General features: G+C 33.7%; 3 protein-coding genes and 1 long non-coding RNA gene across 4 annotated transcripts; all 4 read right to left on the bottom strand.

The window, feature by feature from the left end:
- Positions 1-1,881: 1,881 nt before the first annotated feature.
- Positions 1,882-3,044, bottom strand: LOC120173486 (aspartate--tRNA ligase 2, cytoplasmic-like). The gene is made up of 3 exons (XM_039180642.1): positions 2,929-3,044; positions 2,279-2,393; positions 1,882-2,063 (listed from the first exon to the last, which is right to left on the bottom strand). The coding sequence occupies exons 1-3, from the start codon at positions 2,981-2,983 to the stop codon at positions 1,940-1,942; spliced, it is 294 nt and encodes a 97-aa protein (XP_039036573.1). The 5' UTR covers positions 2,984-3,044; the 3' UTR covers positions 1,882-1,939.
- Positions 3,045-3,143: 99 nt separating this feature from the next.
- Positions 3,144-14,527, bottom strand: LOC120173487. The gene is made up of 3 exons (XR_005521067.1): positions 14,440-14,527; positions 14,208-14,260; positions 3,144-3,221 (listed from the first exon to the last, which is right to left on the bottom strand). It is a non-coding gene; the product is annotated as an uncharacterized LOC120173487 (long non-coding RNA).
- Positions 14,528-14,586: 59 nt separating this feature from the next.
- On the bottom strand, positions 14,587-15,431 carry LOC120173508 (aspartate--tRNA ligase 1, cytoplasmic-like). Its single transcript, XM_039180654.1, has 2 exons — positions 15,057-15,431; positions 14,587-14,908 (listed from the first exon to the last, which is right to left on the bottom strand). Exons 1-2 carry the CDS (start codon positions 15,429-15,431, stop codon positions 14,720-14,722), a joined length of 564 nt encoding a protein of 187 aa, XP_039036585.1. The 3' UTR covers positions 14,587-14,719.
- Positions 15,432-18,821: 3,390 nt separating this feature from the next.
- On the bottom strand, positions 18,822-19,534 carry LOC120173507 (aspartate--tRNA ligase 2, cytoplasmic-like). Its single transcript, XM_039180653.1, has 3 exons — positions 19,390-19,534; positions 19,035-19,345; positions 18,822-18,926 (listed from the first exon to the last, which is right to left on the bottom strand). Exons 1-3 carry the CDS (start codon positions 19,532-19,534, stop codon positions 18,822-18,824), a joined length of 561 nt encoding a protein of 186 aa, XP_039036584.1.
- Between the last annotated feature and the right edge of the window lie 1,372 nt (positions 19,535-20,906).

Below are 20,906 nucleotides of genomic sequence, written 5' to 3'. Positions count from 1 at the left end.
GGTTTCTCTCTATAGTATATATATGTGTGTGCGCATGCAGTGCCTGCAATATCCGTTAACTCTTTGATTGTTTAAAACCAGGTTCTCAATTAGATCAACGTCTTATTGTGGTGTTTCTTTTCTTATTCACCTGGTGGTCACTGCACTGATTTGTTGTTAGGGATTTGATTCTTATTTTGTTTCCTAGAGTTTCGTTTTCAGTATCAGTATACTCTGCTCTCACTTATTGTTTTCCTTATTAAGCCATGATTCCTGAAAAGCATCAAGATACTTTACTCTTTGGTGGAGAGGGTGTGGTACTACAGGTGCAAGAAGCTCTGGTTATCTACCTTCCTGTCCACCATCTTCTATTGTATACAGTTGGCCATTGGGCCATTCTGCGCCATTTCCTTCTGATGTTGCATTGGAGCTTACTGTCATGCTTATCAAATCAAAAGTGCATGGATATGGAACCCAAGAGGCAATTGCACGTGTAATTTATCTTATACCAGTGACATCCCTTTTCTACTACTTTTATCTGACTGCTTTTGTTAAGTTTTGCTGACGGGGCTCTGTCTAGCTGTTGGCAAACTGAGCTCCTACTTTTTAATATCGGTGTCCAACACGTATCTAGACACAAGTATAAAATATGATTCTTAGAGATGCCTTAAAAATTAGAAAGATAGAGGATACCCTCGTAAAAAAATATGCCATCTCTAATACTCATCTTAAATGAGTCACATGGTTGACAAATGATTTGCTCCATCATGTAGTCGGTGTTGTAAAGGGCACAAGATTGTTGTTCTTTAGGTGTTAAAACCATTATATTGCTTGAGGCGCAGGTGTAAAAAGAGCGTGCATGAATGAAGTAAAAAGCAACTATATGTCTCGTATACTTGTTCGATTTCCATGTTTATGCCTAAGATTAACTTAAGACGTGCAATCTGCTAATAAATTCTAAAGGATATAATTGTGTTTGCATTAAAAAAAAGGGATATTTTTGTCTTGATGGAGAAACCAGCTGACACTCGATTTCTGAAGCCAATGTATCTGTTCTTGGTATCTTTTGTTATACGAAGAGATTGGAGCCTTCTTGAATATGATGTTGTAGGTTAGCAAGTTGAGATTCCAAAAACTAATTTGCTCTATTGTCGTAATGATCTCTTTAAAGCTTGACTTTATTATCTAGATGGTTAGTCTCGAATATATAGGAATGAAACATGAGCTAGACCCGGAGAGTATTCTCTCAGAACAAATGAGCTAGAGACCCGTAGCGTATTCTCTCCGAACAAATGAGCTACAGACCAGGAGCGCATTCTGTCAAAAGTCGGTGGTTCGTCTTAGGCCCTAGCTTAGCATTTCAATTTTGGCAGTTCGCACATAGACAATAAAACCCTTGCATTTAAACCTGTGTTAGGTTCGATGCTTGCAAGTATATACCGAAACCCTTGAATCCTTTGGACATATCTTAGAGCCATTCCACAGGAGAGGTTAACCTTTTGAAGCGTCCTGAAATTAAATTCAAGAGATAAAGATGATAAGTATGTGATAGGAGATTGCGTGTCACCAATCCCAAATCTACAGATATCTTGGGAAGATCAGGGCTTGGAGCAACAGTCAATCTACTTAATGCATGTGAGCAAGCAAGGAGGAACATTGATGCTTGCTTGCTTATATCATGACAGTCAACAACCGACCTGCCCATTTGCAGAGTTACTTTCTTTAAGATTTTTTGTCTTAATGCTCGCCTTATTCTAATACATGTCTCAAAGTCGAACATACAACAGCGAACAATTAGTCAAGTGAGCAAAGTGAAAATTGTGCTAGCAAAAACCATCCAACTTACAAAGACAGAACAGTAATAAGATTCCTTCGATTCTCTATCCATTGAACACCTTATCAAACTTCAAATAAAATAACCCCAAAATAGCATGGGATGAAGCACTGCTCTATCATGTCATCACGGAGCAATCCTTTGAGGGTCACGAGGGAAAAGTGAAGTTTTACGAATATTACCCAGAGCGCAGAAAAGCATCACCACACGCTCCAATCCCACTCCAAACCCACCGTGTGGAGCACCATATCTGTACAAGTGCAGAAGTATTAAGAACTCTAAGCTATTAAATTCTGTTAACACCAAGAAAAGCCTCAGCAGTAGATACTATTTAAACATTGACAAACAATGATAACCACTGCTCATACTTTATCGGATCAAACGTTTAGTCAATACAGATTCACTATTGAAACTTACCACTTGAAGGAAAGTAAGGTCCTAGAGAAAGTGGCGATTTTTTACTACCTGAAAGAATCAATATAGGTTGAGATTGAATTGACATCAATTCCACATGCCTGTACACGTTCTGCCAAAAGTTCTGGTACGTGGACACGCTGGCCTCCTGAAATTATCTCCTCACCTAAAGGAAAGGAAACAGTTAAACAAGTTTCATTTTAAACAAGTTTCATTAATGCCATTACCATATATAAGTATCAAGAGAATAACAATATAAAAAATAGAGAGATTCCTAAGTTTAAGATCACACAAGGGGACAAAAAGAAAGAATTAGCAACAAATGTAAGCCCATTAGGAAAAGGGACAGACAAAAAGAAAGAGAGAATTTGCTTGTAGTTCATTTCAAATTTCATTTCACATTTTCATTCATTTACATAGGACATGATTCTGACATGATAGTTAACAATTTCAGTCCATTTTTGAAACCATTTGTACCAATGAAACTAAAATCCTCGCATGAAACCTTGTCAGGAGAATATCAGACATACAAAAATTCAGAAACCATATAAAGGGATTTTTTAAAAATATATATTTAAAAGAGACTAAAATGTCTAACAAAAACATGCTTAAGCAGAACAAAAGTAGCCACACACAGAGAGAGAAATAGATCAAGATGAATAAAGAGAACCAAAAAAGGAAATATTGATCTAATTGATTACCTCGAATGAAGACATGAAATGAATTACTATAAAGGGCATTATCATAGCAAGGCATGGTGTAGAATGGCCTCACAGCCAAAGGATAGCGATGCAGAATATAAAATTCAGTGTCATACCTATAAGAAAACGTTTTAAAATCAAATTAGAAAATCACATTCAGTAAAAGAAAACAGCAGCAGAACAAAATGTACAAGAAAGGGAAAAAGTTATAAACCTTCTCCAAACTAGCTGGCCCAGTTTTCTCTTGCTTCTGTATTAAGGCCCCCAAGAGGCTCAACTTCCACACCAGCATCCTGAACAAACACACGAAAATTGGGAGATGATGAACTAGAAACAATATCAGCCAAAAAAAAGACAACCCTTTTGTTAGAGTATGCCCAAAGACCAATCATATGATGATTGTAATAATACTTTTATTTACCGATTTTATTAAATAAAGACATTGCCGCTATTATTTTCAGTATATATGTGTTTAACATAAACTGGAAGATAATAAAGTCCATATAATGACATAATTGTTGTAGACTAATTTTCATTTTACTTTTATTATTACTTTTATTATTATTATTATTATATTTTATTTTTTATTATTTATTATTATTAAATATATATTACAGGCCCAAATACATTAAATCCCGGAGGCCCAATACAAGAACCCAGGCCTAGTTTATAAGCCCAACCTGGTCCAGGCCCCAAGACGACCCAAACCCTTCTAGGTTTGTATCATCTCTGCTAGGGTTTCTAAACCCTAGCCCTAGTCGCCTCCTCCAAGCTCCCAGCCGTCGCTGCTTCCAGAAATCCTGTCGACACTGCTGCCAGAAACACTCCGACACTGCGCCATGACGCCACCTTCAATCGAAGCCCTCCAGAAGGCCAGCTGCCCCTCAACACGTGAGCTCTATGGTGACTCACCTAGGCAACCTCTTGGGACTGGTCCGATGAGCATCTCGGTGGAGGCTATAAAGCCATCACCAAACCTGCAAAATAAAAAAGAGGGAGGACAACAAAAACCAACACGAAACTGAGCAAGAACTACAGCCACCGAGAGCAAATCAACACCAACACAACAACATTCGAAAACCATCAACCAACCGAAAAACAAAACGAAGAAGATAAGAACTTACCATAGCCCAAAAGTCGTCTGAAATCACTGAATTTCGAAGGTAAAATTTTAGATCTACAGAGTTCAGGGAAATTTTAAAGAAAAGGGAGGTTGGATTCGGCTTTAGGTTGGTGAGATCTACAAATTGGGGTATTTTTGTAATTTTCAGCCACTGTTCATGGTGGCTGGTGGCGGTGGTCGGTGCCAGAAACGGTGGCAGGCCAGAACTCGGCGAGAGAATTGAAGAGAGAAGGGAGAGGAGAGAGAAGCCAAAATGAAAAAAATGAGAGAAATGGCTAAAGAGAGCCGGTTTAAAGGGTATTAATACCCTCATCAAAACGACGCTGTTTTGATGAGGGGTGCTTGTGTAATTTCACACATGGGAAAACCCTCTCTGCAGTACTCCCAAATTTGTAGCTTTTACATTTTAGTCACTGGATTTGACTTTCTGTGCATTTCAATTTGGTTTTTAAATTTTGTTTTATTTATAATTTAATCATTGCCTGTTTGAGGGTGCTTGTGTAATTTCACATGGGAACCCCTCTGGCAGTACTCCCAAATTTGTAGCTTTTACTTTTAGTCACTGGATTTGACTTTCTGTGCATTTCAATTTGGTTTTTAAATTTTGTTTTATTTATAATTTAATCATTGCCTGTTTATTTATATATTTAGGGTAAATAACTGATTTAGTCCCTTATAATTTAATTAATTTTATTTTAATCCCGAATAATTAATTAAGGCTAAATTACACAGTTAGAGCCTAAATCTCAGAATACTTCGAATTATGTCCATAAATTTAGATATTTTACATTTTAATCCTATAGTTTTTAATTTTATTTATTTTAGTCACAATTTAATTGCAATTTATTCTTATTATTATCTTTTTTCAATATGTTTAATTTAATATTTTAAATATTATTTATTCATATATATATATATATATATATATATATGATTAAATAAAAATGTTTATTTATTTTAAATATTATGAAAAGGGATGTCTTAACGTAACTAGAAGTCCTATTCCAATATTTTTAAATAAATAAATATCTTATTATACATATATAATTATTTTAGTTCTATTCAAATTATTATATTTTTTATTTTATATTTATTTAATTTTAGTCATATTAATATATGTATATTAATAAGTATTATTTAATTAATTTCACCAATTAATTAAATAATAATACTTATATATTTTCAATTACTAAGGAAAGACAATCTTAAAACAACTAGACGTCCTATTCCGGTATTTTAAAAATAAATAAATATCCTACTTATAAATATATATACATATATATATATTTACTTCATTATTTTTAGGAAAATTATTATATTCTTATTAATATTTATTTATTAATATTAAAGAAAAGGTAGTCTTAAAACAACTAGATGCCATTTTCTAATATTTTTAAATAAATAAATACTTTATTTATAATTCATTTATAAAAATTATTTTAATATTTTTCTTCCTTATTATCCAATTGAATATGAAAAGATCATAAATTAAATTTAAATTAGAATTCTTAAATTCTATTATTAAAGACAATTTATAATCTACAGGGACCAATTTTGGGCGTTGCGGGGGTGCTAATCATTCCCCAAATGTAACAGACCATGAATCCCTTTTTATTATTAAAAAGAACAATTTTTTAGTTAAATGTAGACCGATGTATCTTTTAACTAATGTTTTCTTAAAAACTCTTTTAAAAGATGAGTTTTTAGGTATTCAACCTACCTAACCCAAAAGGTTGATGGTGACTCCCAAAACAATTCAATAAAAACCATTTATCCACATTATTTTTCCGGCCAAGTAAAATTTCGTGCCCGGGCGAAAACCGATTATGAGAATTGTTATTATTAAAATATCTCTAGTCAAGTATTATTATGGGCATGGACAATAATAATATGCTTAAGACTAACATGTTATTGATTGATGACAACGAGTTGTCATTGACATAGAGATGTCAGAATTGATACATGATTATATTGTTAGAGAACAATGTATTGGATTGACCCACCATGAGCATATGTCTTGGATTATTATGTGACAGTCAAAACATTGCTCATGGTGATGACTATATGTATGATCCCTCATACTTGAGATCAATATTATCCCAACATATATTGTTGTATGTTTTGATACAGCTAAACAAGCTCCATAATTGGTTGCTCTATAAAGACTGTTATTGAATATATCTCGATATATGTAGTAGGTGTGTATGATTAAGATAGGATTTGTCCTTCCTACATAATAGGAAATATATCACATGCCACTTGATTGAGTAAGACTAGAAACGCATGGCCATGCTTGATAAGTTGATATGAGATATCATAACTATTCATTAATTAAGTCTACTCTAGATATCAAGAAATAATAGATGGGCTTACAGTGTGACTATTCCAAAACTTGTGCCTATTCTAGATATAATGACATAAGGATGTAATACATAATGAGTTAATCACCAAGATGATATGTCGAATCATATTTTCTTGTAACTTAGGTGACAATGATATATTGCTAGATGTCACTCATTGTATGTAATATTAGAATTGTTCTAATAATTACTGCTAACGTTTACAAGAACCTACAGGGTCCACACCTAGGATTGAAACGAACAAAGATGTACAATTTGTTGTGTGTTACTAAAATATATCTAGAGTTAATTAAGTATGTTTTAATAATCCCGAATATTTAATTTTAATTAATTAAATATAGATTTAAATAATTTGAAATAATAAATCCCTAATATGATTAGGGTAACTTGGATATAAAGGATTATTAAATTCTAATTAATTAAATATAGATTTAATTAATTTAAAATAATAAAACCCTAATATGATTAGGGTAACTTGGCTATAAAGGGTGTGTTAGGTCTAGCAGCCGTTTTTAGAGAAAACACACAAAACCTTCAGCCATTTTCTCTCAAACGATTTTGGGGGAAAACAAAATTGCTCTCAATCGGGTGAACTGAGTAGAGGCCGAGACGTGATTTCGTAGGCTTACGATTTGAACCGATCTACACCGCCAGTTCACTGTCTCCTTGCTGTTTTTTTCAAGGAACCTGCTGTAAGTATCTGTATCTTTCCTCCCGATTTTAGTTTTCATACTTGGATCGCTGTGAGACCGTTTTGTTTTTCCGCTGCCAGGGTGTCGACGGTCCAACAGTGGTATAGAGCCACTTGTACGATCTGAATTTGGGTTAAATTTTTGGTTGATGCGATATGTATGAGATGCATGTTCTAGTTTTTATCGATTTCGTAAATATGTGATATCACTGTTCGAATCGATAACCGCAACGATTAATATGTTAATTTGTTAATATATTTTTCAATCAATTTGTTGCTGGATGATCTATGGGAGTGCGATAGCAGATCACGTTTGGAAGTGGAATAATGGTTGTTCTGATACAGAAAACCTTCAGGATTGAAAATCCCAAAAGCATGATTCTGTTGATAATTGTTATCAAATCGTGAAGTTTTTAATGGAAACAGAAGTACTATTTTTCAAAAAAATCCCACCAATCGTATCGCGATGGCCTAAGCGCGCTAGGGGCTTCGCCCCTAGACCCTCATCAGCAGTACAAATTGAAGGCCCATATTAATTTTTTTTGAACAAAGGCGTAAGAACGTGTTTATATATATATAATATGTTTGTTTTGTACGGTGTTTGATATGCATGGTTATAGCCCTTGTTCACCTTATAATGGTTTAATTTGAAATACGGTCTACGAGCCGTGCCTTTCTATATCTCTTTTGTATTTCTCTTCTCATATTACTCCCTCATATGTAAAACGAGTTTCTTTTAAAATTGTAAACCTATATAGATTCACAAGGAGCAAAAGAATGGAGAGAAGATGTCTAGAGAGCAGTCTTAGGCTTTAGGGTTTTTGGTTCTTCTATTAGCTTGGGATAGGTCACCTTAGTCATTGTTTTGGGCTATAACCATTGCATCTTATTTATTGTTATATTTGTTATGTATGTAATGCATCAAATGATAAAATACGAATAAATAATGATGAGATCAGTAAGGGCCTAATATTAAAACGAACAATGATGAGATAATTACGTAAATCCCTCTTTATAATCGAAGTTAACTTAACCATCCAATATTTACCCTCGTTAAGGCTTTGATCGATCTTGTGTGGGCTTTGCCAAAGCATTGGCACATAAATCTATCTTGGTTAAATGCAAAGAATAAGCAAGTGATATTCATCTGTTAAAATATTGGTAATAACTTAGCTAGGTTTTATAATAGGATTAGAAACCTAGAGGTTCAATATTGGATAAGTCATTAGATACCTGAACAAAAGTTGTTCACCAAAATGAGGAGTTACATGAGATGTAGTCAAGTGTTACTTACCTAAATAATCACTATCCTAAAAGAAAGCCAAAGTTGATTTAGGAAATTGATGTATTATGGATCCTCACCCACTAGAAAAATTTTCGTTGATTTTTTTCAAAATTAAAAAAAAAAGGGTTTTTAATTTTGAATAAATTGGTAGTAATTTGTAAATAAAGTCCTATTTATAATTTTAATTCGGTAAATTTACTTACTTTAATATTTCCATTGTTGTAGATTTAATGGAAACAACACTTTATCACTGCGATCACTCCTTGAGAAGATAAGCTTAATGGCATAAACTTCCTTGACTGGTTTCGTAATTTGAGAATTGTTCTCAAACAGGAAAGGAATGAATATGTCATTGAGGAACTGTTCCTGATGAACCGCAACTAATGCTTCAAAAGCTGACAAAGACAAATTCAAGAAACATATGGATGATATGTTAGATGTTGATGTCTAATGCTTGCCACCATGACTCCTGAGCTTCAGAAGCAACATAAGGACATGGTTGCATATGAGATGATTCAAAATCTCAAAGAATATATCAAGGGTAAGCACGTCAAGAGAGTTATGAGACCTCTAAATCTTTATTTCAATGAAAAATGGCAGAGGGAACTCCTGTAGGAGCTCATGTCATCAAGATGATGGGCTACATCCAAATGTTGGAAAAGCTGAGATTTCCTCTCAAAGATAAATTGGCTATCGATGTTATCCTACAGTCGTTGCCAGATAGCTTTAGCCAATTGTCCTTAATTTCAACATGAATGAAATTAACAAGACTTTGCCACAGTTAATTGGCATGTTACGAACTGTCGAAAGTAACATGAAAAGGTTGGACCTAAGCCCATTTTGATGTCCACAAGGACAAAGAAAGAGAAGAAAAAGGTAGGAAAGTCTAAGGGCAATGGTAAGACCAAACCAAAAGGGAAAAATGCATTGAAAGCCAAAGGGGGAGTTAGCAAAGAAGGAAAATGTTTCCAATGCGATAAGACCAGACACTGGAAGAGAAACTGCCCTGTTTACCTTGAAGAGGTCAAGAAGGAAAAGCAAACGGAACGTTTGTTTCAGGTATTTATGTTATTGATGTTAATTTGTCACATATACTTCTTGGGTATTAGATACGGTTTGGTTCTCATATTTGTACTTCTATACAGGGACTGCAAAAGAGAATGAATCTGGCTAAAGGAGACGTGGACCTACGAGTGGGAAATGGAGAAAGAGTTGTTGCATTAGCTATAGGGACATATGTTTTATCTTTGCCTAGTAGACTTGATTTAAATTTAGAGGATTGTTATTATGTGCCTAGTTTGACTAAGAACATTATTTCTATTTCTTGTTTGGACAAGATTAGATTTGAAATTATTATTAAGAATATTTTTTGTTCTTTTTATCTCAATAGTGTTTTTTATGGTTCATCACAATTGGTTAATGGTCTCTATATTTTGGATCAAGAAAACACAATTTATAACATAAATACTAAAAGATCAAAAATAAATGACTCGAATCAAACTTATCTTTGGCATTGTCATTTAGGCCATATAAGTGAGAAATGCATATCAAAACTCCATAAAGATAGATTCTTAGATTCATTTGTATGCGAATCTTGCTTGTTGGGAAAAATGACTAAAGCTCCTTTTAATAGTAAAGGTGAGCGAGCAAGTGATTTATTGGGGTTAATACATAGTGATGTATGTAGACCAATGAATACACAAGCCAGAGGTGGATTCCATTACTTCATTACTTTTACCGATGACTTCAGTCGGTATGGGTATATTTATCTTATGCGCCATAAATCTGAAGCCCTTGCAATATTTAAGGAATTTAAAAATGAAGTACAAAATCAACTAGGCAAGAGTATTAAGGCACTTCGACCAGATCGAGGTGGAGAATACTTAAGCATAGAGTTTGATGAACTCCTAAAAGAATGTGGGATTGTCTTACAGCTTACACCACCTGGTACACCATAGTGGAATGGAGTTTCTGAAAGAAGGAATCGAACACTGTTAGACATGGTTCGATTGATGATGAGTCATAGTGATCTTCCAACTTCTTTTTGGGGACATGCACTTGAAACAACCGCTTTCACACTAAATCGTGTTCCATCTAAATCGGTTCAAAAGACACCATACGAGATATGGACTGGGAAATGTCTCAGTATGCCTTTTATGAAGATTTAGGGTTGTGAAGCTTATATAAAACATCAGATGTCTACAAAGCTTGAACCTAAATCTCATAAATGTATATTTGTTGGATATCCTAAAGAAACTAAGGGATACTATTTCTTCAACCCTAACGAGAACAAAGTGTTTGTTGCTCGAACATGAGTTTTTCTCGAAAGAGAATTTCTCTTAAAGAAAAGGAAGAGTAGAAATATTGAACTCGGAGAAGTTCAAGAGCAACAAATAAATGAACATGAAGTTGAGCATGTTTCACAAGTTGTTGAGGAGCATTCAACAGATTTAGAAACACAATCACTATGTAGATCTACAAGAGAACACCGTGCACCTGAGAGATTTGGATTTCTTGTTACGACACATGCAAATGTTCTTCTTATGGATCAATATGAGCCCAGGACTTATCAAGAGACAGTGTATAGCCCAGACTCTGAGAAAAGGCTTGAAGCCATGAGATCTGAGATGGATTCCATGTCAGTAAACCAAGTATGGACTTTGGTTGAACCACCTGAAGGGGTCAAACCGACATATATGGTAATGTACAAACATACAAGGGCCGATTAGTCGCTAAAGGTTTTTGACAAGTTCATGGTGTAGACTATGACGGAACATTCTCCCCTGTAGATATGTGTAAGTCCATCTGGATCTTGCTCGCAATAGTTGTATTCCATGATTATGAAATCTGACAAATGGACGTCAAAACTAACTTCCTTAATGGAAAACCTGAAGAGGATATGTATGACACAACCAGAAGGTTTGTCTTTTCAGGAAATACTGGAAAGGTTTGTAAGCTACAGAGGTCTACTTATGGACTAAACAAGCTTCTCGAAGCTGAATCTTCGTTTCAATGATGCAATCAAAGAGTTTGTTTTATCAGAAATGAAGATAGCCTTGTGTTTATAAGAAGGCTAGTAGATCATTGTTTTTTTCATAATCTTGTATGTAGAGACATACCTCATAGGAAATGATATACCTACTTTACAGTCTGTTAAGACTTGGTTAAGTAGTTGTTTTTCTATGAAAGATTTGGGTGAGGCATCGTATATCTTAGGAGTTAAGATCTATAGAGAAGATCAAGACGACTTCTAGGTCTAAGTCAAAGTACATATATAGACAAAGTGCTGAAAAGGTTCAATATGAAAGAATCCAAGAAAGGATTTTTGCCTATGAGACATGACATTTCTCTTTTGAAGGAAATGTGTCCTTTAACTCCACGAGAAAGAGAACGGATGAATAAGATTCCATATGCTTCGACTATTGGTTCTATCATGTATGCCATGATATGTACTCGACCAAATGTATCGTATGCTTTAAACATGATGAGTCAGTATCAAGCGAACCCTAGTGAAAATCATTGGGTTGCAGTTAAAAATATCCTTAAGTACTTAAGAAGAACTAAGGATAAATTTCTTGTTTATGGAGGGGATGAAGAGCTTTGTATAAAAGGTTATACTGATGCCAGCTTCCAAACTGACAAGGATGACTCACGATCGCAATCGGGTTTTGTGTTTTGTCTTAATGGAGGTGCTGTGAGCTGGAAAAGTTCAAAGCAAGACACAATAGTTGATTCTACAATAGAGGCTGAATACATTGTAGTCAGTGAAGTAGCAAAAGAGGTTGTTTGGATCAAGAAGTTTATAATGGAATTAGGGGTTGTTCCCAGCATATCAGATGTTGTAGAACTCCGTTGTGACAACAATGGAGCCATTGCACAAACAAAGGAACCCAGATCTCATCAACGATCCAAACATATTCTTAGGCGTTTTCATCTCATTCGAGAGATTATTGATCGAGGAGATGTGGAAATATGTAGAGTACACATGGATGACAACATTGTTGATACCTTGACGAAGCCTCTTACACATGATCGTCACAATGAGTCACTCGATATTATATATGTGAGTGATTGGTCTTAGTGCTAGTGGGAGATTGTTAGAGTATGCCAAAAACCAATCATATGATGATTGTAATAATACTTTTATTTACCGATTTTATTGAATAAAGGCATTGCTGCTATTATTTTAAGTTATATATATGTATTTAACATAAACTGGAAGATAATAAAGTCCATATAATGACATAATTGTTATTATTAAAAGATCGCTAGTCAAGTATTATTATCGGCATGGACAATAATAATACTCTTAAGAATAACATGTTATTGATTGATGAAAACGAGTTGTCATTGACGTAGAGATGTCAGAATTGATACATTATTATATTGTTAGAGATCAATGTATTGGATTAACTCACCATGAGCATATGTCTTGGATTATTATGTGACAGTCATAACATTGCTCATGGTGATGACTATATGTATGATCCTCAGACTTGAGATCAATCTATCCCAACATATATTGTTTATGTTTTGATGCAGCTAAACAAGCACCATAACTGGTTGCTCTATAAAGACTGTTATTGAATATATCTCAATATATGTAGTGGGTGTGTATGATTAAGATATGATTTGTCCTTCCTACATAATAGGAAACATATCACATGCCACTTGATTGAGTACGATTAGAAACACATGGCCATGCTCAAATAAGTTGATATGATATCATAAACTATTCGTTAATTAAAGTCTACTCTAGATATCAAGAAACATAGATGGGCTATACAAGTGTGACTATTCCAAGACATGTGCCTATTCTAGATATAAAGGACATAAGGATGTAAAACATTTAAGAGTTAATCACCAAGATGATATGTCGAATCAAATTTTCTTGTAACTTAGGTGACAATGATATATTGCTAGATGTCACTCATTGTATGTAATATTAGAATTGTTCTAATAATTACTGCTAACGTTACAAGAACCTACAGGGTCACACCCTAGGATTGAAAGAAGTAAAGATGTACAATTTGTTGTGCATTACGAAATATATCTAGAGTTAATTAAGTATATGTTTTAATAATCCCAAATATTTAATTTCAATTAATCAAATATAATTTAATTAATTTGAAATAATAAAATCCCTAATATGATTTGGGTAACATGGATATAAAAGGATTATTAAATTCCAATTAATTAAATATAGATTTAATTAATTTGAAATAATAAAAACCCTAATATGATTAGGGTAACTTGGCTATAAAAGGGTGTGTTAGGTTTAGCAACTGTTTTTAGAGAAACACAAAACCTTTAAGCCATTTCTCTCAAAACGGTTTTGGGAGAAAACAAAATTGCTCTCAATCGGGTGAACTGAGTAGAGGCCGAGACGTGATTTCGTGGAGGCTTACGATTCGAACCGATCTACACCGCCAGTATTTACTGTGTCCTTACTGTTTTTCAAGGAACCCGCTGTAAGTATTCACATCTTCCTCCCGATTTCAGTTTTTGTACTTGGATCGTTGGTGAGACCGTCGAGTTTTGTTTCCGCTGTGCCATGTGGTGCGCCGACGATCCCAACCCTTTAGTATAGCCATCTATAAGAAATGCTTGATTTCTGATCCAAGCTTAACAACGTAAGCAAATTACTTCCTTTGCCACCTTATATTCTCTCCTGCTATCATTCTAATTACTTTTATTGTGCATAGATTATATAACCTCATTTATTTCACCTATTTCCTCTTTAACATGAGTGCAAATAAAAACAAGAAAATACCGCAACAAGTGACTTGAACTTAAATAACCAAAAAGCTTCAAGTTTACCTTCAGCATTGGACTCCTTCTTCAAATGTAAGACGCAGGGTTTTTGGCTTGTACTACAAATGCAGAAAGGTAACAATTGAATATAAATTTAAAAAAAAAAGAATCCCACATTTGCAGGTTTCTTTCTATTCCAACAATATTTAACAGACTAACATGAGATTATTTAATTTTCCAAACAGTACAGAAGCTTAATAGCTATATAAGTATTGCAGAACTGAAAATGGATATAGACCTTCAAAGGTTCAAAGGGATACTGCCCTCCCTTCCTTCTGACACCTATCATTCAAACCATCAAACATAGTAACAAACAATCTGTCCACATGTCCATCACCTGCATATAGAGGATCAAATATCCATTAAACCATATTGAAGATTCAGGAGACATGACTCAAGCCAACTACCAATCATTCCTCAGAGTAATGCTTCTTAATCTCCATTTCAACATCAAGACCTGTAAATTCAAACAAATGCCTATGAGTGTATGAGTCCTCAGCTCTGAAAACAAGGCCAATCTAAAAAACCCACCCAAAATCCCCACAGATTGCCATCTGCTTGTGAAGTTGAGGTGACTGTGCCAGACATGCAGGTTGCCCTTTGTAGTCAAGCTTAAAAACAGCATAACCACCTTCACTAGAGCCTGCTATCAGTTTAGGCGTGTGGATTTCAATAAAACCCTCAAACAACAAGAATTGCCTAAATATCTACAGAATGTTTGGATTTGTTTAAGGAAATATTTAGCAGTTTAGATATAAGATGAAAACAATAAAATAAAACAAACAGTTATAACCTTTAGAGATTAGAGACTATATTAAACAATGGTGAATGAAAACCAAAGCCTCTGAGACTTACGGTTCCAACTTGGCACTGGATGCAGAAAATCCCTTGATTAGCAGGGGTTCGAATATCAAGAACTCTTAAGTTTAAACGTGTATCTTGATTGACACGAGGAAGTTTATCCCCACTTTGTAGTAGATTAAAGGAAAGACGGTGAGTGATAATAAACATGCATATAGCCATGGCCAGCCCTGAGCCCAGGCATGGAGTGCGACCGCCTAGGGTCCAAGTTTGAAAGGTCCCATTCTTGAAAATAATAATAATTTTATCTCCTTGTTCCGATTTGATTGTCCATTCGTCACCATTTGCCTGTTCATTTTTGGTTCTCTCCTTGCCGATTAATTTCCTTTCAGAAAACCCTAATTCCTTATTATTTTTCTGAATTTTCATTACCTAAAAATCAGGTACGTTCTTATTATCTCCTTGTTCCGATTTGATTGCCCATCCATCACAGTTTGGTTTCCACTTTCCGACATCTTTTTTATACATTTTTTCTTATTCAGATTTCTCGATTTCGCTTCTCGGTTTGTTTAAAAGTAATTTTGTTTCTTTTTTCTGAATCATATTTTAGATATGGATTCTCTGGTTTATTGTTTCGAATAGATAAATCCTTGTGGTTAGTGAGTTGAAGAAGTATTTTACGCTAACCAGTGCTCTTATTACACTAATATTAATATTTTGCATCTTTGATCTATAAATGATGGGAATGGTAAAATAAACGAAGTTTATTGCTTTAGTTTTGAAAAATTAGCAAAAATAAGGAAAATAAATAAATAGTTATTGCTTGCTTTTATTTGGCATATATTTCTGGTTTTAAATTATGATTTGTCTTGTGTGTAGTAAAGTTTTGTTATAACTTAAATGTTTTAAAAGGATGATTGATACAATTTGCTAAGGTTCTGTTTGCTTGATGTTTTTTTGATGTTTTTATTTTGGTGTTCACTGTTCATGTTATAATTATTAATATTTATGTCAACAGTGTCAATTATCAAATTGGGAGTTTGGGATTTTATCTTACTCTAATGTGTTACAATTATAATTGAAGAATCCATGTGCAATTGTTCTTTTCTTATACTTATTTATTAGAATTAGTTTGTGTTTGACTCTTTGATGAGATGTTGCCTAAAAAATTTGTCTAGAAGTGAAAAAAGAAAAAAAGAAGCGAGAGGAGGAGTTAAAGAAGTCAAAAAAATGTGCTCTTGATAAATTTGTGTTTAAAAAGGTTTCTCATGAAACTTTGAATCATCAACTGAAAATTTACATACTGAAAATCCTGGAAATTCTGAAAATGTGAATGATGAAGTGAATGATCCAATTGACTTTAATGATATGTCAATTGATGAAATGTTGAAAATTTAGGCATTGGTGAAGAGACACTTCCTCATTTTAATATATGACCCTATAAATTGGAAGAATCTTGACAATAATGCGAAGGATATATTAGTTGAAAAAGGGCCCATAAGAGAAATGGATCTTGAATTTCCTGTTGATAAATATTATAGACATTTCTCATATGCATGTTATTCTAGAAAGTTGAGCAATGGTCAGACTAGTGATAGAAAATGGTTAGTTTATTCCAAAAATGTTGACAAAGTATATTGTTTTTGTTGCAAGTTGTTCAAATCGATTAGTAATGTAAGTTTGTTAGCAAATGATGACATAAGTGATTGGAAACATAATAGGCAAAGACATAAACAACATGAAATAGTGTTGAACATATGACTAATATGAATACTTGGAATGGATTGAGAGTAAGATTGGATAAAAATCAAATCGATAAAAATTTGCAAGAAGAGATTATGAAAGAGAAAGAGCTTGGAGACAAGTGTTACAAAGAATATTCTCAGTTGTGAAATGTCTTGCTAACATAATCTTGCATTTCGAGGATCTAATGAAAACTATATCAAGATAAAATGGTAATTTTCTGGGATTGATTGAAATGATTGCAGAGTTTGATGTGATTATGCAAGATCATGTTAGACACATTCAGGATCGTGAATTCATTATCATTATCTTGGACATAAATTCAAAATGAGTTTATTTCCCTTTGTCTCAAAGTGTGAGAAATTCTATCATTAAGAATATTAAAGAGGGTAAATACTTTTCCATAATTCTTGATTGTACGCCTGATGTGAGCCATCAAGAACAAATGACCCTCATAGTTCGATGTGTTAATATATTAAACAACAAAGTTAAAATCGAGGAGTTCTTTTTGGAGTTTCTAAAAGTGGATGATACATCTGGATTAGAAATCTTTAATGAACTATAAAATGTTTTGAAGTCTCTTGATCTTAATGTTGATGATGTGAGGGGACAAGATTATGATAATGGTTCTAATACGAAAGGAAATTACCAAGGTGTTCAAAAAAATTATTGAAATTAATTCAAAAGCATTATACATGGCTTGTGCTTGTCATAGTCTAAATCTCACTCTTGGTGATATGGCACATTCTTGTGTTAAAGCTATTTCTTTTTTTTTTTGGAGTTGTTGAATGCATATATGCATTGTTTTCGGGGTTCTACAAAGATATGGAAAATTTTACTTGATAATGTTCCTGGATTAACTGTGAAATATTTATCAAATACTCGATGGGAGAGTCGAATTAAAAGTGTCAAAGCTATTAGATTTCAATGTCCCCAAATAAGATTGGCTTTGTGTGAATTATATGAATCTTGTGAAAATGATGCAAAGTCAAAAAGTGAAGATGAAAGTTTGGTGAATGCACTCTCAAGTTTTGAGTTTTTGCTTGGTGTTGTGATTTGGTATGACATTTTATTTGCTGTTAATATGGTAAGCAAGAAATTACAATCTACGGCTATGTGCATTGCTACTACCATAAGGCAATTAGAAGTGTGATGTCCTACTTTGAAAAATATAGAGATGAAGGCTTTACAACTAGTATGAATGTAGCTAATAGTCTTGTACTTGAAATGGATGTGGAGCCTATATTTCCCACAAAACGTCGTGTGATTAGGAAGAAATTTTTTGAGAGAATAATGAGGATAACGAAGTTGAATCGCCTGAAGAGTCATTTAGAGTCAATTATTTTTTGGTTGTGGTAGATATGGCAATTACTTCTTTGAAGAATAGATTTGAGCAATTGAAGACATTTGAAAGTATTTTTGGATTTTTATATGATTCAAATAAGTTAAAGTCATTAGATGATAATGAGTTGAAAGAATGTGTGCTCATTTTCATTCTACCTTTTCTCATGGCAATTCATCGGATGTTGACTTAGATGATCTTTTCTCTGAATTGAAAGTCTTACAATGACTTTGTCGACAGAATTGTTATCCGCCACTGAAATTCTTAAGTTTGTCAAATATGCATATTGTTATTTGATTGCTTCAATTGCTTATAGGATTTTATTATCTATTGGTTTGACCATAGCTTCAGCCGAAAGAAGTTTCTTAAAGCTTAAATTAATAAAAACGTACTTGAGGTCATCAATGTCACAAGAAAAGTTGAATGGTTTAGCAACATTGCTATTGAGAGGATGATAGGAAACATTGATGTTGATGTTATTATCAATGACTTTGCATCTCAAAATACTAGAAGAAACTGTTTCTTATGAATTAGGCGTCATTTTCGATTAGACAAATGATTCTAAGAGATGATTGAAGACATATAGGAGTAAATTGAGTGAAAAATTGTGATATCTCTTTATATATTTGGTAAAATAATGTTGGTTAATGTAATAGAATCTACTCGTATAATTTTTAATGAAAAAATTTGTTTGGCATTTACCGAAATTTATTCTTGAATTTTAAGTTATTTTTTTAAGGGTCCTTATCTCTTATTTTGCCTAGGACCCTTAAAATATCATGACCGGCCCTGCATATAACCATAATACAGATGTACAATTTGCTGAGATGAATCTCGACCTTGAACAATAAAAAGTAAAGGTACATCAATGAATATCTGAATTTCATTTCTTTTGTTTCAGTTAAATAAGGAAAGAAAAAGAAAAGCTTTATTAGAAAAGTCGGTACCTGCTGGGTGGTTCCCTTGATGGGATTCCCAGGGACAGATACCACACCGATTGCATCAACGATGGATTCTCGGTTGAGTCTAGCTACAAACTTCACCATCTGACGACTAACTCCCTCTCCTTGCGTAGTGATCAAGCACTGGACGGTAAATCCCTTTTCTCTCACCACCACGAACGCCATATTCTTCGACACTGGTCGTGTTATGTGAACTCGTTCCCTTATAAGCACCTCTTTCTCCTTCAAATCCTGGGTAAGAGCTCCAACAGGTGTCCATTCCATGGAGGAAATGACTAGGCTACATTGGCCAGCATCTGTTTGGGAGCAAGATTTTAGCTCCGGTAGAGAGAGACATCGCCATAGTTGGAGGAATAGGGATCATCCTCCTCGACGAAAAGAGAAGAAGCCGCTGAGGCCAAGGCAGCAGCTTCCTGGCGGCGGCGCAACTTCTCCTGTTTGGCAGCTTTCTTGCTCAGCTGCTGCTCTTCCGATTCAGATGACATGATGATGAAAATATAACAATTGGAATCGCAACTCCAAGTTCAATGGTCGATACAAATAAAGTCGGAAAAAATAGTAGGAATTTTATGAAGCAAAAGAAACTAATTGAATTTTACTCTTTCTTATTTCACTTATCGTTTTACTTACCGTTTTTTAATTTTTTTATTTTGTTCATTAAATTTTAGATATTAAACATTTTTAATTATTCGACCGTTTATTCATTAATGATGTAATTATGTGACTTATTTTATATTATAATATTTGATAAGAACCCACGTTTTTACTATTAATCTTCTCAAATTTTAACCTCATCAACCACCATTTAATAAGAAAATCTTATCATATTCAAATCAACAAAACCATCTTAATGCTCCTCCCGAACTACTTTTTCACAGTTATAAGAATGTAAAGATAAAGAAGAAAAAATAGCTTCTTTTTGTTCTTCCTCCATGAACACAAGGATCGTTCATGACTGAAATTTCTAAATTTCAGACACCATCAACGTCATTAACATGGGGTTGAAAGAAGCAAATTACCACTGTAAAACGAGCTTTTAACAACACTGCAAATCACATAAAAATTATTTAATCTCCTATCTACGAAACTCGACATCTTGCTTCCATTATTGTTTCCTCCGTTCCGATCATCATGTTCTCATCTGCCATATTTCTTGATGTTTTGAAGATTCTGTCGCAAAGCCACCAGCATACGCCACATTTTTTCTCTCTTAAATGTTTCCAACTATGGGTAGAAACCCAAAATGAAGATATTTGAGAGTTAGAAATTGAATTAAGGGTTACCCTTTTGTAGAAAGATTTATGATAATGGCAAGTTGGTGGAAGTGTTTGTGTTTTATCATAAAGGATTGATTGTGTCCCTTTCTTAAGGTCATGCTTTCATCTATGATTTCTACTTCTAAATTTTTTCTTGTAATTGTGGGGTATGGTTATGGGCTTGTGGCCAACAAGTTTGTTCTTTTTAATGGAGGAATTTCTCATCTTCATTTTCGTTTAGTATTTTACAATGGTGGAGAATAACCTAATAGTAGCTAATACAATTTCTCATCTTAATTTTCATTTCGTTTCTTAACTTTATTTTCGCTTTTTAATGGTTGACGTGGTAGCCGAAATATGGGTTTATCGAGGTTGAAGAGGCAAATAAAGAGAGAAGATGAGAAGACGAAAAAGAACAAATAAGGAAAGAGCAGAAAATGAAAGGAAAAAAGAAAAAAATATTAAAACCAAAACTACATCGCTTTGGTTAAAATTTTTCGAACCAAAAATATATTGTTTTGGTATTGATTGTCACATCATAACACTGTTAAAAAATTAACGGCTAAATGACAAAAACCGTTCAATGTCTAAAGTTCAGTGA

The sequence above is a fragment of the Hibiscus syriacus genome, unplaced genomic scaffold, assembly GCF_006381635.1.
Source record: "Hibiscus syriacus cultivar Baekdansim isolate YM2019G1 unplaced genomic scaffold, ASM638163v2 tig00111954_pilon, whole genome shotgun sequence".
In the NCBI taxonomy this organism is placed as follows: domain Eukaryota; kingdom Viridiplantae; phylum Streptophyta; class Magnoliopsida; order Malvales; family Malvaceae; genus Hibiscus; species Hibiscus syriacus.
This window is presented reverse-complemented; position numbering and strand designations above follow the sequence as displayed.